Source organism: Aythya ferina (assembly GCF_964211825.1).
Source record: "Aythya ferina genome assembly, chromosome: 3".
Classification (NCBI taxonomy): Eukaryota; Metazoa; Chordata; class Aves; order Anseriformes; family Anatidae; genus Aythya; species Aythya ferina.
In genome coordinates, this window is record NC_140298.1 from 86,578,956 (window position 1) to 86,598,098 (window position 19,143).

Consider the following 19,143-nt stretch of genomic DNA (forward strand, 5'->3'; position numbering starts at 1 on the left):
AGGGAAAGCACTACAGAGCCAAAATCAGCATGTCCAATTAACAGGAGGGACTGCATATTAAGTTTAAAGAACCCTTTTGCACTATCTGATTCTAATAGCAGAAATAATGGAGCCTAATCTGACCCATCATATCTGAGCTATAGGGAGAATAAATTGCTGTCGACGGGGGAAAAGTTTGGACCAGCATGCAGCCTGTCCTCTCCTGACATCCTACTCAGCAAATTCCTCACAGATTTCCTCCCAATGTCAGTACAACTAACATAAAGGTTATTTCATAAAATTTTGTGTGGATTGCTAACTGAGGACCCGTGCCCAAAACAACAATACAGACTCAAGTAAATAATCATAGCATTTTTCCCTTATGCTTAAAGCTTCACAGACAAATGCAGCAGAAGAGAGACTGAAGTTTCCCTGCCAAGTACCAATACTGTGAGCACATATTGAAATGAGTAGCCAATAAATGTTGAAATCAAGGTGACTGATCACATAAAAACTTCTTGTTTGACTGACGACTGTTCAGAAAGGTTTCTAGTTTAATGTGCAGTATGATGAAGGGTGGAAAAAAAAAAAAACAGCAGAATTAAATATTAAATGCTGAAGTCATTATAAATCATACCAACTATTTCTTTAGCAGATCAGGAATGCTGTAAGACACAGAGGTGTGGTCAGGGTGGATAGGAGGAGGACATTTGTTACCAGCATTAGACTAGCAGTGTCCCACAAATCAATTTTGGAACCTTGATGAAAAAACAGATAGACAAAGTTTTGGAGGTTTGGTATTTGCATACCAAAATGTCATGCAACTGGTCTGAAAGTTTTCTTGTTTATCATGATGCTATCAGACATGTGGATGAATATCCAAAATGATAATACCAAGGTCTCATTCCCAACATACAGTGTTTCAGCCAAGATCACTGGTATGTTCTGGCTACTTCACACTGCTCCAATTAACACTCAGTCAGTCTTACAGCTGCTTTGTATTCCTAGAGCAGTGCAGAACAGCTGGATCGTGCCATTGACTTTGGCCCTCAAACTCCTTGGAAATTACTATGTCAATATCAAAACTTTGGCCTTTTCTGTCATTATTTAGGCTTGAGTTGACCTGCATTTCTGGCTTCAGCAAGTAACACCTTCTCATTTGGGTAACATGTTGGAAATGTATCAACATTATAACTGAAGACAGAGTAGGTGTCAGCGTTGCACTGATTTTGGCAGGCTTTTACACAAAGAAAGGCTGTTAAGGGTAATGTCCCTGAGAGTAACAGGCTGTCTGCCACACTTACTGTGATGTAAGACTTGATGCAAAATAAACCTACAAGTGCTAAAGAAATTAAAAAAAAAAAAAACTCAAAAGTTTGATTTCCTTTAGTGACAGCCATAGTCTAATTAGCTGGTTGATGTAAAGCTCCAGATCAGTTGGTTAAGATATTCTGCTGCTGTATTAATGAATTAAAAAAAAAATAAATTTGACATCTGTCCTTGTGGTCCTGCATTACCTATATTGATTTACAGCAAATTAAAATGTAAGACTACTCAGTCTTTAAAAGGCTTCATGGCTTGCTATCTCTGCTTCCACAGGGACTGGTGGATCAAAGTGGCTGTCTTAAGTTATGATTTGACAGGGTGACACACCAGCTTTCATGAAGTCTAACATACCCAAGTGCATCTGTTTGATTATGCTGCGCTTGAGGTGGATACTGTGTCTCAACTCATCATGAGTTAAATTTAAATTTAGTTGTGCACCTTCAGGTTGAGTCATCTTTCTACGGAGAGATCACTAACACAACATGTTACTAAGCAGTGTAATGTAATAATCTGTTTTCCACTGGAAAACATGTGTAAGACACACTTACAATATTTATTCTTAAAACATGTAGGATATTCTAGAGTCACGAGGCCATTCACGGTAAGCCATGAAAAATAAGCCATGGTTAAGAGATGAAAGTGGCTGGAGGCTGTGGCCCACAGGGACTCAGAAGGAAATACTCAGAAAACACAGACAGCTTGAATCCCAAGTGCTCTCTCCTGAGAGGAAGCATGGTTGAAAAGTTTAAAATCCATTAAAGTTAAACAAATTGAAAAGCCCTATCTGAGAGGAAACATAGTACAATGTTTATTTTTCCATTAAAAACCTGAGACCTAAAAGATTTCCTGAGGTTCTCAGGTATTGTTCAGGGTTATAATGGAGATCTGTTTTTAGAAAGTGTAATTCATGTGTTTAATCCAAACTATTTGATGAAAAACACACTGCTTAAGCATTCAGGAAGTTAAAGGCCATTGTATACCTGTATCACACATTGTTTGGATAGGAGCTGACCTACAATGCAAGGAATCTCATCATGAAACTCTCTCTCTCAAAAACATTGGGTCTAATTCACTCCTCATTCATGCTGCTGGCTGAATTCCACCGAATTAATGAAGTTAAGACATGAGTAACCAATGATAATAAAAAGCCAATCTTCCTTCTGAATGTGAAACTACCAAAATGCAAGGCTAATCTGAGTAGGAGATTTATAATACTGGCCTACCTCAAGTAAGTAGCAAGCCCTAGCAGGCCCAGCCGAACATTAGCCAAGCAGATTAGTCAATGTATTTTAGGGTTTGCCCCACCACTACTATCTGCTACACTGAGATCCTTATCAGCAAAATGTGTGATGTTGAGAAGCATCTGTTTGAATAATGAACAAGCTGCAAACTAAATCCAGAGGTGAATTTAAGTGAAAAGAAAGATTTGGAAGCAGAGGAATATTCCTCATTAGATTTACTGATACAGAAACTGGGCAAGTTTAAGACATACAGACCCTTCTTCAGCTTTCTTCTATTTGTTTTGCTCATGCAACTAAAACAAGATACATCTCTGTACAAATTTTACTTTTCCAGTATTCTTAGACTATCTTGGGTAAACGGGGCTTAAGTAAAAATGGAGGCAGCAGGAGATACAACCATACACATAATTAAGTTGAAGTTAGGCAACATAAATTTCTGGTGGTTTCCCTTGACTGCTATACAAGCAGTTTCAAGTAAGATGATTTTTTAAGAGATTAACGTAATTTAAATTTGCACTGCCTTACATTTTACCTCTAAGTTTGACACTGAACCAAATCTAAATTCATTCTTGCCTTTTTATTTCATATGGCTGACGTATCCTGATGCCAAATAGCAATCAAGGCCACCTACATTTAAGCATGGACAATCATTACAAAGACCTACTTCAACACAGGAAGACCACATAATAGAAATACGGGTCCATATATAAGCATGTCTGAGTATGTTTTGTACATCTTTTTAATACTGATAAGTAATGAAATACGCACGGCTGAATCCATCCTGTGTTCTGCCATTGTTGTTTAGTGACAGAGAATGAAACTTTACAGGATAAATGGGATTTTAAGGGGTGTCAATCTCCCCAGCCAAGTCTGCAGGGTCAAGGGAGAAAAGGGAGAGACAGTTATAGAAGGAGAAAACGGACAGGCAGATTAAGCTAATTTTAGCTGAATGTGTTGATGGTTGATAAATCAAAAAGGGATGACAGATAAGAAAGAAGAGAACTGTGAAAAAAATCTGAAGACAAGGGCAAGTTGTTTAACTTGATATTGCTGAGCAGCATCCAGCAGAGGCAATCATCTTTGATGAAGATGATTCACGGAAAGGATTATTTTAGCAGCTGTGTTTTATGTGACACCAAAGCTACGTTACTTGTAAACTAAATGGTCCCAGGGCCCCATTCTGTCCATGAGGTCAAATAGCACAACCTGGCTGTGCTTGCACTACTGAGCTCTTCTGTTCCAGAACAGGGGGGCTGCATCTGCGCTGTCTTTTGGACTGGTCCCTGGTGTGGGACGAGAACTGGCTGGGAGAGTGGTAGTTCTCCTGGACCAGAAGTGTGCCAAGGAGCTGCAAATAGTTTGATAATACAGAAAGTCAAGTGTCAGAGCTCAGGAATATTTGCTTCACCAATGTTCTAGGATAGATATAGCCTAAGCGTGCAGTGTAGGTGCTTTAAGAGAACAGAGACGTGAATGTTCAATAACCAAGACCTAACATTTTGCAGAAACAGTGAATCTTCTGGAAGGAAGGACTGCTTTGATCATGGCCATTTACCTCTTATTGTTTTCATGCCTTCTTGTGCTTTTTATTCAAACTTCTTTTCAGCTTTCCTTCATCGCACTTGCAGCCTAATGATCTCATGCAGTATTTATCCTAAAATGCAGTTTACCACTTGATTTAGTCTACATTCCCAAGTTTTCTTAGTTACCTGGAACAAAACCAATGCTTCACTGAGGGGAGCTATAGAGTGACCATTGCTTATCATGCATTGTCACTCCACTCTCTCATAAAGACTTTATGCTTAAGGAACATACTTTTTGAGAATTTAAATTGCATTTCTGCCTTTCAGGTAAACCGTGTGTTAAAATAGGGCCTACTTCAGCAAGCTGTTTTGTTCAGTAGTAGTTAATTGCAAATAATCAAAACGTTGATTTTTGGAAAGGTCACCCTGGAAAATGTTTGTTATTATTTTCCTGCATCACTTTAGGCTCCATACATTGTAGCTCATATCAGTGTCCTGGCATGCTGACAAGCAGGGTTACTCTTACTTTAGGACTCCATTAAATTTATAATCAATGCTCTGGATTCACTGTCTGCCACACACAAAGTTACTGAAAAATTTGAGCTTTGTGCCCCCTTCCTTTGAGCATGACAGTATATTTCTGTATTTAGAAGACTGTTGTTCTGCCAAAAGGCAGTATTTCTGCTGTGGCTTTTTGTAAATAGTTTTGTTTATAAAATGCACCTTTATGTTTCTTTCTAGGTAGGGATGAGATCCCGAAACCAAGGCGGAGAAAGCTCGTCTAACGGGCACTTCTCCAATTCCAAGCCTGTCATCAGCCATGCAGAGAACGAAAAACTCCAGGATGATGCCAAGAAAAAGAACAAACCTCCTCGGAAGGAAGATGAGGTCATGGTTTCAGCAACTGTCAAACGGCACTCAAGATCACCTGGGCCTAGTGAACGAAAGAACAAGAAGTCCATAGAGCTCTCTAAAGAGGACTTGATCAAACTCCTCAGTATAATGGAAGGAGAACTGCAGGTAAATTAAACAACTTTTTAAATGTATTTTCTATTTATCTATATATTCTTAGGCTGTCCAAGAATCATGGGGCTCAAGAGACAGTGACATGCAAATGTAAGGCAAAGGACCATAAGGAGAGTGCTAGTTGGTTTCTAACAGGATAGTCACAGTTTTAAGTACTGCTTAATTTACCATGTCTATCTGCAGCTACTGTAGCAAGTGATATTACAAACACCTGTCAGAACTGATGAAGAAAGGGGAGTCTGATGGTCTTCAATGCTTAAAAAGAGGCACAAAACAACCACAGGAGAATCAGGTCAGAAAAAGACAACAAATACAGTGAGTGCAATTACAGTCTTAAATACAAATATTCCAGGGAGAAATCCAGAAGTCACTAATACTGGAAAAGGTCTTAAGATAGCCCAGGACCTTATGCATACTCAGGGAATTGCTCAGGTCTCAGTCAAAGCTCTGCCTGTCCCACCTGACCTCCAGCACTATCTGCACATCCCCTTCCTTGCAAAGGTCCATTGGTTTTCTTTCCTGGAGCAGTGCTCACTTGGAAGTTTACTCAGTTGTCCAGATTTGCATATTTATTCAACCCAGTAATAAGTCTGCTACGGCAGACAGCTTAGGTTTGTGTTTAACTCACATCCCCCTAATTTCCATCCAGTTTCAAAGGTTCTCTTTAACAATAATAAATCACTGAACTCTCAGGAGTCTCAGCCATTAGGGAAAATGCAATTTCAAAATGAAAAGCTGAAACACAGTATTTGAAAAAGTCAGTGTGAAGACTTCTGACTTTTTATAACTTATCCCCATTTGCATTAGGACTGCTTGCCAAATTTATACATTCTTTTGTTTCCACTCTAATGCTATTTTTCAGTGAATCTGTGGACAAGCAGAAAAAACTTGCCTAACCTGTGTGAAAACATGCTATATTGTGATGTCTTATTTCTACGTAACCATTATTTAGCATTTCACATCAGGCTTTAGTTTTTCCCTGAAATTTGCATTCATTTTTATCATTTTATCTGATTAAGGGAAGCAATTGTTTTAGAAGTGATCCATTAATTTATTTGGTACATGAGTCATCTGAGTTATACCATTACTGCAACTCTGTGATTTCATCTCACTTCAGGTTGTCAGAAAGCACTTTCAAGTTTCAGGAAATATGCATTTAAAGTAAATAGTTGTGTCACAAAGACCAAGAACAGTCATTTGGCAGTGAAAAACTGGGGAAAAAGGCAAAAAAAAAATCTGCTGAATGCAATTTTGCTATGAAAAAAAATTGTATCATTATAGAACAGTAGTCATAGTCATAGCACTTCCTTTTACTTTATACAAAAACTAGTATGTGTTAATTCCTAAAATATGGAGCTAGCATGCAGCTCTGGGGGTGAGTAGAGCCAAATCTGATTATAAACATATTGTTCTCATGTAGTTCAGAAAGATTTACCCTGAAGTCACCTTTGTGGTCTTCAAAGGGGATGTGAAGAAAGTCACTAATACTTCATGGGTGACATTAAATGTGGTCTTTATTCTTATCTCCGAGTAACTCTCTTGGTCAACACATGGAGCTGTGGCTCTTTGTCCTTGTCCTCCACTTCATAGCCAAGTTACACAACCTTTAAAGGGCTGCCCACATTCTCATTATCCCTATGAGGAAGATGGGGATAACTGCCATCTTCTGCTAGTATGGGTTGAAAATCCTCACCAAGGTTATACATGCATTGTCCCGCACAATACTTTTAGGGATATTCCTATGTAGAAGCCCCACAGAGACGTTAGGCTGCGCTAAAGCATCCCAGCATCACAGGAGGCTTCTGAGGACAAACACACTGACAGCTGTAAAGTGCATCTCTTTTTCTGCTCCCTCCAGACAGCGACAAGAATCATTTATGTTTTTAAGCCATCGGAGTTTTAAATTTCATTTCAAAACCCCCTGTTTGAGGCAGTTATTTAGCTGGTACCTGTGTTGAACCATTACTGAAGTGGGCAAGCTACAGCTCTTTGGCCTGAGATGAGAGCCTGGCTTTGACACTGCAAATGAGGATGAGCCAAGGCAGACTCCAGCCAAGTAAATACTCTGGTATTACCTCCTGGCTGTCACAGTGACCTAATACACTGAGTCATTTTGTGGCTTTTCATTTACAGATCTGTACAGACATTGCTAGTGACTGGCTGGCATTTTGTTGGACTGGCAAATCAGACTGTGGGTTTATTTTGAAGCCACTTCAATATTGGCAAAGCAAACAGTGTATAGGCACATGTAAGGAGATTTTTGTTTTGAGAATAACAGTGGGCCATACCTATAGGGTCATCCAATAATTTCTGAAGAAAAAAGTGCAGTAAAATACACTGACTATTTACTCAGCAGCCAGCAGCAGAGGCCTTACATCTGTACTACTGAACAGTGTGCAGGGTGACACTGCCTTGCACTCTCCAAACAGAGAGCCCAGTTGGGGATGCTATGGTCATGGCAACCATGGGCTTCCGCAGATTAAATTAAAAACTCTACATATGCTTCATGTGCTTAGTTCTCTATTTTCACCTGACATCGTAGCAAACACAGTCACAAGCCATGTTGCTCCGGGTATCAGTTCTGAGTCCTTACTTTGGGACTCGATCTCCCAGCTGTAATTTTGAAAGGTGAAAGTGCCAGTAAACTGTGAAGACATGCCTCAGCAGTGATGTTTATGTTTTCTTCTTCTTTTCTTTTTTTTTCTTTTTTACTCTTTATTATAATGACCTCAGGTAGCTTGCTTTCGTTTTAGCTTCCAGTGCCAAGTTGGACTTGGCTTTGCCTGTCGTCAAGTTTCTTGGCTGGGCCCTGTGCTCTTACTGCATGTAGAGAAGAGAAACTTTTCATCAACTTCTGAGGTCACTGGAGCTTAGGCCTTATTTTGTAAGAAAACAAAAGGGGAGAAAAAGTATACAGGAGCTACAGTGATGAAAATGTGTCCCAGTATACATGGCAGGAGAGCTCTTAAGTGCAGCCTCTTTGGAGGAGAGTGAGAAGAAAACAGACTGATGACAGGAATTGATTTGAAAGGCCTTGTAGCTCAGTAGAGGGTCTTTTTTCTTGAGGGCTCCCACTGCTCATATAATAAACCAGTGATTACATGGTCTCTAACATGCATTGGATACACAGAGATAAAAGATCCATGAAGGTGTTTTCTCCATATACAAGGGAAAAAAATAATCTGATAATGCCATTGGAATAAATTGGACTATGAATCACAGTGTTAATTTGTCTGATTGTTGCAGTTGTTTCAGTCAAACCAATGTGTAAATATTACTAATTACAAAGCAGCACAGACAGCATGAATCTCTACAATGACTACATAATCCTATCTGTGGTAAACAGATTCTTGTCCAACAGCCCATATATTTGGCCTGTATGCTTTCTGAGCAGTGACTGTTTTTCTCCAGCAATATCAGCACTGATTTTCAACATTTCCTGATTAGGGGTCTGAGAGGAAATGGGGGGCAGTATTCATACATGTTTACCATGCACTCTTTTATTGCATGTTCAGGGGAAAAAAAAAAAAAAAAATATATATATATATATATATATATATATATATATATATATATAAGTTTGTTTAAAAACTACAAATTATTTAATTTTTTAAGAGAATTCATTCCTTTGTTAGGTTCTATGCCTGTTGCCAGACAGATGAAACTTTAAGTTTGGGAGGCAGTTTTCTGTATTTCACACCAATTAAACCAGGACCAACTTTTGCACTCAAGGCCTTTGTTATAGTCTGTGCTTTGCAGCATTTCTCCAGTGCAGAAATGGCATCACCCCCTGCAGCTCAGCCACGCGTTCTGTTGCCTCACCCAGTGAGGTCCTTTGCACTCTTTAGGACAGATGGACTGGCTTCCAGCTTCTATTTGACAGAACCAGGTAGAGCTTGCCTTCAGGCTGTTTCCAGACGTTCTCCTTGACCTGGGCATTTCAGGGGAGGGTTTGCAGAGTTGGGTGACGACACTGTTGTGTTTTTTCTGGGAAATACTTAGGTACAAGCAGCTGTACATCCTGCTGTGAGGGAAATCCTCTCTCATAACAAACTCAAATAGCCGGTTCCCACATGGGTAGTATAGTAGCTAGAGCATGTTAACATTTTAAAAGACATTTTAGCACTTTACCACCTGCCTTTCTATCAGAAGACTAAGCTTTGTATATGTAAAGGGTGAAAGGAAAATTATTTCCTGTTTCCATTTTCTGTTTTCTTCCTTTTTTATATATGTACATATTTTATTAAAACATTTTATTCTATTTTTACTCTATTTTATTCTATGATAACTATGAAATAAAATGACTTTATGAAACTGTGCTATACAGCAATCATGTTTTAAATAGCTTACCTCTCTCTACTGTTTAATGCCCGATGTGTTTGTAGATGGCAGTCACACACCTTCTGAGTCTTTACTTCACTGTGCTAGCTGTGCCACCTTCATTTTCTATAGCAGAAGAAGCTTCCCACTCTTTCAATCATCATTTGATCAGCACCAGTTGCACTCTAGCTTTGTCTTTCCTAAATGTCTGCAGCTAGAACTGTACATAGTGTCTCAAACATTGGTTTTAATATTTCATTTTCTATGCTGAAATGGCTTTACTTGGCCCTTCCATCCCTTGATAAAATGATTGATATATGAAATGGTTTGACTTAGTTGCTGTAGTTGTATTATTTTTCTCCTTCTTCCTCTTGCTGCAATGTGTTAACTTTCATGCAATGCCTTAAACTGCTTTTGTTTATTGAACTGCTTTGTCAAGGAAACCTGAGTTTCCTAAGAAGCTGAAACACCACTGTGACAGACATCTCAATATTACTTAGTTAAAAACACCATACAAATTCCTATATTTTTTCTTCCGTGCCTTTCTTGATACTCTTGAATACATACAATTGAATATTGAGTTCCCCAAAAGCTCAAGATCTGGAAATACTTTAAATAGGTGGGTGGAAATCAGACGTGTTTCTTTTGGGTAATGTTACAGTTGCAAGATAAAGCTGGGAAAACACGCCACAGCACTGATCCAGAGGGAAGAATACAAAGCATAGTGAAGAGGAAAGAGCTTCCAACTGATCACTAGTCATATCTCCCAGTTTGAGAAGCTGTAGTTATCTGTAGAGAAGCTTGAGTAAGTAAAGGATGGGTAAAGCCACAGAAAAGTGTGTGTAGAGTAGCTTTGCCTAAGTGTTTATAACTGTGAAATCTTGTTAATTGGATTGACATAGTTTAGTATTTTCTGAATATATCACACAGACAAAATTCAAATCCCCCTACAGAAAAACCTTGGCATAGACAGAGCTACAGGGAAAAAGTGAGGATAGGGTTAATCTGAGGAGAGAGAGGTGACAAGGATAATAGAATGAGAGGAAAGAGTTTGGGCAACAGAAGAAAAAGAGTGTAAGGAAAGGGGGATGCAACAGTGATAAATGGATACAAGTTAGAAATGTGGAAAAGGGATGTAGAAATGACAAGAGGATGAGGAGACAGATGGTATGGGCTAGCATAGCAATATCACTACGAGGAGCTAAACAATTCTCTCCTGTCTGACTGAGTCCTTGTTTGTTTGTTTGTGTTTTCTTCGTGGAGCAGGCTTTTTCAGGACAAAATTTAGGGTAGATTTCAGACCACAAATTTATAGCCAGAGATGAATTTTGCCTAGAATAGTGTGCTTTTCTTCAATTCACAACCATTGCTGTGCAAAATGCATGAAATACAGGGTTTGTCTAGCAAGTCACAGAAATTATGAATTTTAAAATAGAATCCTGCTGGTTTATGAAAAAAAAAAAAAAAAGATAAAAAAAAAAAAGATAAGACAATTCACTGAAACATAGTTAAATTGTGCTATTCAGGCAATTTACTACTGTGAAGTCAAGGGCAGAGGTACTATCAATTATAGTAATAAAAAAATCATAGAATGGTTTGGGTTGGAAGGGACCTTAAAGATCATCTAATTCCAACCCCCCTACCATGGGCAGGGACACCTCCCACTAGATCCAGTTGCCCAAAGGCCCATCCAGCCTAGCTTTGAACACCTCCAGGGATGGGGCATCCATAGCTTCTCTGGGCAACCTGTGCCAGTGCTTTACCACCCTCTAAGTAAAGAATTTCTCCTAAATGTCTAACCTAAATCTAAAAAAGTTTTTTACTTTAAAGCCATCACTTTTTGTGATGGTTTTGTGATGGACACTTTTGTGACAGACACGATCATCTATTTGGTAATAAAACTGCTTTAGAATTACATGTTTTTCAAAGTCATTATCTTTAATGAAATGTCAGTATGACTGGACAGCTGTAGGCTGAAAACCACTTCCACAGAGTTTTAACATCCTTCTCTGCTAATGCCTGAACTGCACTCACTAGAGCTAGATCATGTTGTTTAGACTTGGAGGGTCAGCTGGACAGGAAGGAATACTGGAATAACTGTTTCTGATCCACTAAACATCTTGTCTAGAGGGGAGGGAAGAAGATGAGCAGCTTTTTTTTTTTTTTTTTTTTTTTTTTTTTTTTTTAATTAATGCATTTCTGTACAAAATGTAACAGAAAGTACTGCCCCAGATCAACTTTAAGTTTTGGTCTTGGGACCAGTGTCCTTAACTGATCCTCCTTTGCAATCTTCTTCAAATCATTTTAGTCACCTGATGTCACTTGACCAGGTTTTTATTTGTTTGGTTTTTGTTTTGTTTTTTTCATGTACGTAATAAGAATTGTACACTCAGTGCAACAATAATGAGAACATGTATGTCATTTCTCATTTTCCTGGGAAAAGGCTCACTCTGTGGGAGAGAACATGGCCAACCAATTTGTGATAGATGCTAGATGCATGGACTTTCTGCCTTTAAAATATCTGGGATTCTCAGGAGAGCTTGCAGTAAGCATATCTCTTATGTGTCATACTGCTGTCCAGTCCTCTGAGTCACCAGCTGTTAATTTAACATTTCAGTTGTAGCTAAGTCTGTTTTTATTAACTTTGCTGTCCCCGTTGTGTATTTATTAAGTTTGTGTCTCCTATTCTCCAGCTGACAATCAGATAAGCTCTTGAGAGCAAAACTGATTATTTTCCATCCAAAATGAGTTTTAATAAAAGCAAATATAAGCCTTTATATAACAACTGTGAGAACATGGCTATCTGAGAAAGTGTCTTGTTTCTAGGGTTAAAGGCTCCACCTATTGGTTGACTAAAACGAGAGAAATGCAATATTTCAATATAGAAAATGGCTGGTCCTACTGAACATCCTGTGTCTTGCCACATTTTTGCGAAACTGCTGGCTTCAGTGTAAGACTTTGCATGAGGTCCAAAGTAAAACGAGCTCAGTGACATATGTCTGAGAGCTGTGCACACACGACACTCAAACTGATGCAGGGCTGAGAGATCATTAAGGGAAATCCTTTTCTAAGACAGGAATGGTTTGAATTTTTGCAAATGAAGAGCTTCTTACCCTGGAAATGACTATTTTTATTTGGAAAATAAAATAAAATAAAATAAAATAAAATAAAATAAAATAAAATAAAATAAAATAAAATAAAAACATAAATTCTTCCAAGCCAGCAAAATTAGTGGAACTGACTGAACCAAGTACAGTTAGAAGGTACCTTCCAGGTGTTTGTGGCCTTTGTGTTTAGACAAGACAGGAGCAGAAGTGTTGATGGAGTCAGTTTTATAATGAAAGCCCATTTACCAAGATTGTCCCAGGCAGTTTCAGCAGTTCAGGCAAAATGGCAGTTTGAAAGCTCCGGTATTGTTCCTGGGGATGCAACGGGGAGATGGAGAAGGGAGAGGACATCTGAGAGAAACTTGGGGAAGACAAGAGGAAGGACAGATGTTGAACACAATCAGGGGGATTTTGGAGACAGTGGGAGGCTATGAGGACATTGTGGGCATTGGCAGGAGTCCTCATTCTGCACCTTTCATTGTCTGCCCTCGCAAAGTCACTTTTCTCTAAGAGCTTGCTCCACTTCCCTTGTCTCCTCTGACTATTCCTCTGCTCAAGTAATTGGCTGTACTGGTAAGTGCTCGCTGTAATGCAACCCTGCTATTCTTGCCCATTCATCAGTCATCAGTAACTTGAATGCGTATCCGTGGAGCACAGAGCACTGGAAAACATTTTGTTGAAGCCAACAAAATGCTTGGACAAGAGAAAGTTGTGTATACAGTTTATTACACATGTATACACGCTTGCTGCTGTTGGTATCCTGCTCTGAGTTATGCAGTCTCTGCAGACAAGGCAGAAGGATTTCCTCTGAACTTCGTCATCCTGACAGCTATGGCCCCAGTGGCACCAGCTTGTCTCTCACTCTGACCTACTCCACACATGCTCATTCCTGCCAGAAGCCAGCTAGATGACTGCAGAAAGAAACACCTGTTTGGGTTTGTTCCTCTCAGAGAAACACCAAGAGGTACATGTACTTACACCAGCATCTTCTAGTGCTTACCTGACGTTCAGGTCAGACCATCTAATTTCAAGTGCTTCAGATTCTCACAGAGGCAATGAAGCACTTTCAAAAACCAGTTTGTAGAGCTTGAGTTGCATGTCTAATTAAGATGATTTTAAGTTTCCCATGGACTTCAGCAAATTGGATGGTAATGTAGAAATACATAAACATGGAAGAAACAGAGGAATACAGTGAAATGAAGAGAAGAGAAACGATATTGATGTCCCAGTGCTGTATTTTTCCGTAGCATTCAAAACCTTAGAACCTGGGGATCTTGTATGTATTAATGAATTAAGTCTCCTGGCATTCCTGGGAAGTATTATTTCTTTTACAAAATGGAAACTGGAGCATTATGAAGGTTAAATCATATGTGGTAAACACTGGAAAGAGGTTAATGGACAGAACATGGATCTCTTGAGTTATGGTCCAGACTTTTTACTGTAGCATTAAAGGGAAGATTATAACACAAGAAAGAGGAAAGGAAATGCTTTTCCTTTCATTACCCTTTCATAAGTCATCTTTTTTTTTTTTTTCCTCTCTCTTAATTATGTGCTAACTGATCATAAAATAATTTGTTACAAAGAGAAGGTCTCAAAGGAAGGCACCTTACTACACAAGTCCAGTAATACAAAGACACCTTAATGTGTGTGAAAAGTATTGCAATTTTACTGATTTCCTCTGCTGCTAAAGTGCCTCATGATCTGCCGCTCACCTAGGATGTGGAAAGCTGCAGAACATTTCCTCAGCATGAAAAAAGGCAGAGGAGGCACTTATGCTATTGGAGTTTTCTATGTCTGATTTGGTGTACCACAACCAGGGGGTCTCCTCTGCCTTTGCAAGCATTGTAGTGACTGCCAGCTGCTGCTCTGAGATGTTAAGCTGATTTGTTAATTACCTCATTTGTTAGGTTGCACACCACAACACAGCAGCCACGTACCAGCCAGGAACTGTGAATGCAGTCACTCCTGCACTGGCGTTAACGATTCTCCCTGCGCAAGTGTCCAAAAAGGTGCTTTAACAGATGTTCCTCCCTCTCCCTGCTGGCTGCTTGCATCAATGCGGGGCCTCCGCTTGCTGCTGGGCTTCAGGTCATGTGCAAAATGTTATTATACGCTTAAAGTTGGCTGAGACGTATGGTCTGAATGGCTGGATACGGTAAACCCAAACCAGCGGGGTTAGCCCTGGCGGTGCATTCCTGAAGTATGTAAAGCACATCCCAACATGCAGATTTGTGCGCATAATTGAAGGTGACCTCCTGTATCTGTCTCTCCGTGCCGAGTAAATCATGACACTGTAATTCTTCATGCTGCAGTAACTGCCCTGCGATTTGATAATATCGAGCAAAACGCTCTTTCAGTGTGAAAAGGCAGGATAACCCAGACCCTAATAATTCTGAAAACATCAAGCAGTGTGGAGTTAATACTTCTCGAGGCCTTACCATGGGAATTTTCTGGCTGTGGCCCAGACTACAGATAATTAATTATGTCAGTGAAAGGCTCTGGTGGCCTGTTTTCTTCAGAAAAAAGTGACATCATCCATGGAGCTCTCTGGCAATAAAGCAGAACAAAGCTGTGTGGGCAGGAAATAACAGACAGATGTCTTCTAGTGCTCATTTGATCTGTTTCGAAGCTTGCTGTAAGAAGTAATATACTGTTCAGTACTGCTTCTCCTCAGCTCTCCAATCTTTAGTGCGGATGTTTTTAAACATAAGAGGCCAAATTAATTCTTCTGGAGCCACTTCAGAGGATTTATGCAATGGTTGAGCTGGTCTATCAAGTGCCTCTTCTTCAGTATTGATTTTAGGAGGACTTTCTGTGTTATCACTGTAAGATAACTCACAGCAGGATGAGATACACCACGTAGTTCCAAGGGCTTTGTACAGGGCCAGAAAGTTCTGTGCGGTATGAACAATACAGGACAACCCTGTTTTACATCACCAGTGTCACAAGACATCACTTGTATTTCCTGGTATATTACACTAAACTTTTGTACAAAAAGCACTGGAGGTCACTTCTCAGCACTGAACTCATCTCTCTACTTCCAGCACAAATCACTTACACAGACCCGAGTCCAGAAATGTTAGAAGAAATTAGTGCAAGTGAACTCCACAGTTTTAAGTATCAGGGAAGTTAGCTAAGATGACAGGAAAGAAAAAACCTTGCATTGTCTTCTTTGCAAGAAAAACAATGCATACATGTCATTACCTACCATTTTCAATGGCTAGAACCATTAGGTGAGTGATGCAAACGTGGCTACTTCAGACATCCAGTATAGGAGACAAAAATATTTCTTGAGTTTCTAGCAAAAATGAGCTTTGTATGATGCAATATACAGTAAAACATCTAACTTCCTAGCTTTGAAGCACTAAATGTATCTGTCCCTGAAAATAAGTTTACATTCAATCCTTGCAGCAGTATGTAGGGATAGCCTGGGGAAGCAAGCCTGTAGCAGGTGTTGTTCTATTAGGCAGGGTAAGTTTTATTAATTTCTCTATTTGTGCTCATAGTATCACAATACAAAATGAATAAAGTTTGGTTTCTTTTTAGTTGCTTGAATTTCCTTCCAAGGTAAGAAAAAAAGGGAAGTTACTGAGTATAAACATGCGGATTAGTGTTAGGAAAGTTTTACAGATAGAGTTTTTCAACTACTGTTGCCCAAAGATGCTGTCTTCATTAAATTAAACTAAACAAAAATGCTGTGGGTCTCTAATGGGAATTTTCAGAAACAAGACTATTCCTGCTGGCTGTGACACAGCATGAGCGTGTTCTGGATAGTGCAGAAAGCAGTGTGAGAGCATCCTCCCGATTTCCTTTAGAGGCATGCCTTGGTCGTGATGTTTGCTAGCTCTAGGTGAAGTTTGCGAAGTCTGCTGGAATTTAGGAAATCAGCCACTGGGAAGATCACAACATTGCATGGAGAACCTGTGACCTTATCTAGTTTCTGATGCAGTGCGGGGCAGCTGTTGCACTATTAATAACCTGAGCTGTGTGAAGCACAAGTAACAACACCACAAGTAACAAATTAAGGTTCCTGTCTGTGGTTTTATAGTTATTTCTTGCCATTAATCACTAGCAAGAAAAACATGATTTCATAAACATTAAACCTCTGTTACTTGGTGTTTTCACTCATGCAGGCATAATAGGGTGTCATGATAACTGGGAAAGAAATACTCAAAAGATGGAAATATCAGAACTTCCAAATATTGTATTAGTGTATTCCCTCTTAGCTCTGCTCCTGGTCCTGAATTTTCAGAACTACTTTCAATAAATTGAGAGGAGTCTCATCATGTTATTGAAGTGTTTAGGTCGCTCTGAAGTCATTAGATGTATTTTAGATTGAACACTGAACTGTAAGGGACATGGTTACAGATTTAGAGAGCAGTAACACTGTGAATTTGCAGGAAGACAACTTATGAACAAACAAAATTCATGAGAACAGTTTAGGAAATGGCCTGGCAAAGGATCTCAAGTTGGATTTTCCTCTCATCTGACAGTGATTACTTTGAATCCATTTGTCCCATCTTGAATGCAACTGAATTTTTTTCCCAATTTACTAGATGCCTTATATGAAACGAGTTTGACCAGCCCAGTCCCATTTCCCAGGTGACAAATGGGCTATCGCAAAAATTCCCCGTTTAGTGGGTGCTAAGTTTTGTTCACAGTCTCACGGGAGAGGCCAAAGACTGTGGGAATGGGGAGAGAGGGCTGTGGTAAATTGGCAGGGCAGTGCAGGAGGAGGAAGCACGTCCGAATGCTGGGCTTGTGTAACAGTCTTTCCATTGACCAGGAATTTGGTTGCTAGGCTGCCAGTCCCCTTTTACAAGCAGCAGAGTCATGCTATTGTTTCCTAAATGGTTTCAATTTTATGCAGGGACCTCTTTACATCCCTTCTATATCATTTAAATATTTTACTAGGCATGTATTAAAGTGAGGTTTGGAACTCAGACCCCTGCTCTGCTCAAGCCTGTAAGCAGAAGAAAGCCCTTCTCTTTTATTCTGCCAAAAAGTGAGTATTTCAGGGTAACCGTGCGAAAAGTGGCCTCTCGTTGGCCTTCCAGTGGGGCAGCCAGCGTGCAGGCCTGAGGGGAGGAGAGCATTGTGCTGTGGGAGTTCCTGTTCCCAGATAGAAACACCGACCCTGTCACCTAAGTAGGTGCTGCAACCACTGGGCAGTAGGGAAGTGGGACAGGAGAGCAGGAGAAGCTCTGCAAGACATCAGTGTTTGATTGAATTTCAGCCCCTCTGTGGATTTAGTAGAGACTTGAGGTCATCATCCTTCAGATTTGGGCACCTCCAGTAAGGACAAAACGAGGCTTAGACAGATGATACAGTTTGACGTTGCAGTTCCTCTCTCAGCAGGGACAGTAGGAGTTTGGTGAACAGGGAGGCTCTAAGCAGGCTTTGCTCCTGAAGAAAACGAATGTGGAAGAACACCTCTCAACCTATATGGCCATTTGTGTTTCTTGCCTTGAGAGTATTTCTAGGAGGTAAAATTGAACTGCTCATTCATCTGACTTGATCATTCCTACAGTTTAGAGGATGAACTGTTTCAGAGCACTTTGTTAGCAGAAAAATGTGTTTATTTTCTGAGAAACCACAATCTCAACAGTAAAAAAAGAAGTTTATCTTCAAGTTTTCTGGAGGACAATTTAAGTCACAACATGCTAAAGAGGCAAATACACTTATTTTCTAAATTCTGTATCTTGGCTTTCAAGACCTTCTCTGGCTATTTGCAGTCTTCTGGACTTACTCAAATAATTGTAGTATTCTCTCATCAGAGCACCACCAGAAAGAAATGGACATGAGAGAGGGTTTTCCTTTGCCAAGCACAATGTTTCTGTCACTATAATAGCTAAGAACTTTAGCCTGTGATTTATATACAAGTTTACTTCCCATTTGAAATCTCTTCCTTTGTTTGTCTCCTAGCTTATGATTTATGCTAAACAGCATTGTGCTTTGAGGCAATGGAAGCACATAAAGTAGATGTCCATCAGAAGGGACAGCTTGCCAGTATAGCTCTTCCTAGCTAGGAAGAGGGACCTCTTGTAACTCTTTGCAGGTACATGTGTTGAAGTAACCCAAATGTTCCTCCCCAGGATTATTCTAACTTGTTATCTGGAAATGTTCTGTGTCCTGAGGTTTAATACGGTGATAGCTGTTCCCCATACATGGAAAGAAAACATCTTCTTTTGGGTCTTCTAGTTTCAGTGGAAAATTAATCATTTGGAGGAAAAAAGAAATCACGAATTATACAGGCCTGCAGTTTCATCTCCTTCCCTGTACATTTATCCTGAAAGAGCTTCAGAGAGGTTAATTGGGGTTTTCAAATCCCAAGGTTGATGGGAAGTTAGGACATAACTACCCTGACATGGGGTAGCTGCACTGCAGAATCTTTCTGTACTGAGGCTTTGTCTCTGACCAAATAAAAGGAAATTTCCCTCCGGTTTATTATTAGCACAAGGCCTCATTTTTTTTTTTTCTCCAGTGCTTCCTAGCAACCTGAGTGTCTGTTTGTTAGTTTTCTTTTCACAAACTGTTATCATAAATCCATGGAAACAGAATACTTGGTGAAGTAGGCGATACCCTTGAAAAGATAATGACAGAGTACTGGCCAAACCCAGA

At 39.7% G+C, this 19,143-nt stretch overlaps 1 protein-coding gene across 5 annotated transcripts in view; it reads left to right on the forward strand.

Moving 5' to 3' along the window:
• Positions 1-19,143, forward strand: part of FILIP1 (filamin A interacting protein 1) — a 103,220-nt gene that overhangs the window by 39,032 nt on the left and 45,045 nt on the right. For all 5 annotated transcript variants that reach the window (XM_084514900.1, XM_084514898.1, XM_084514899.1 and 2 more), the window contains one exon: positions 4,811-5,089. In XM_084514900.1, coding sequence (XP_084371026.1) covers positions 4,817-5,089 — 273 coding nt within the window. In that variant the 5' untranslated portion in view covers positions 4,811-4,816. The remainder of the gene's footprint in view (positions 1-4,810; positions 5,090-19,143) is intronic.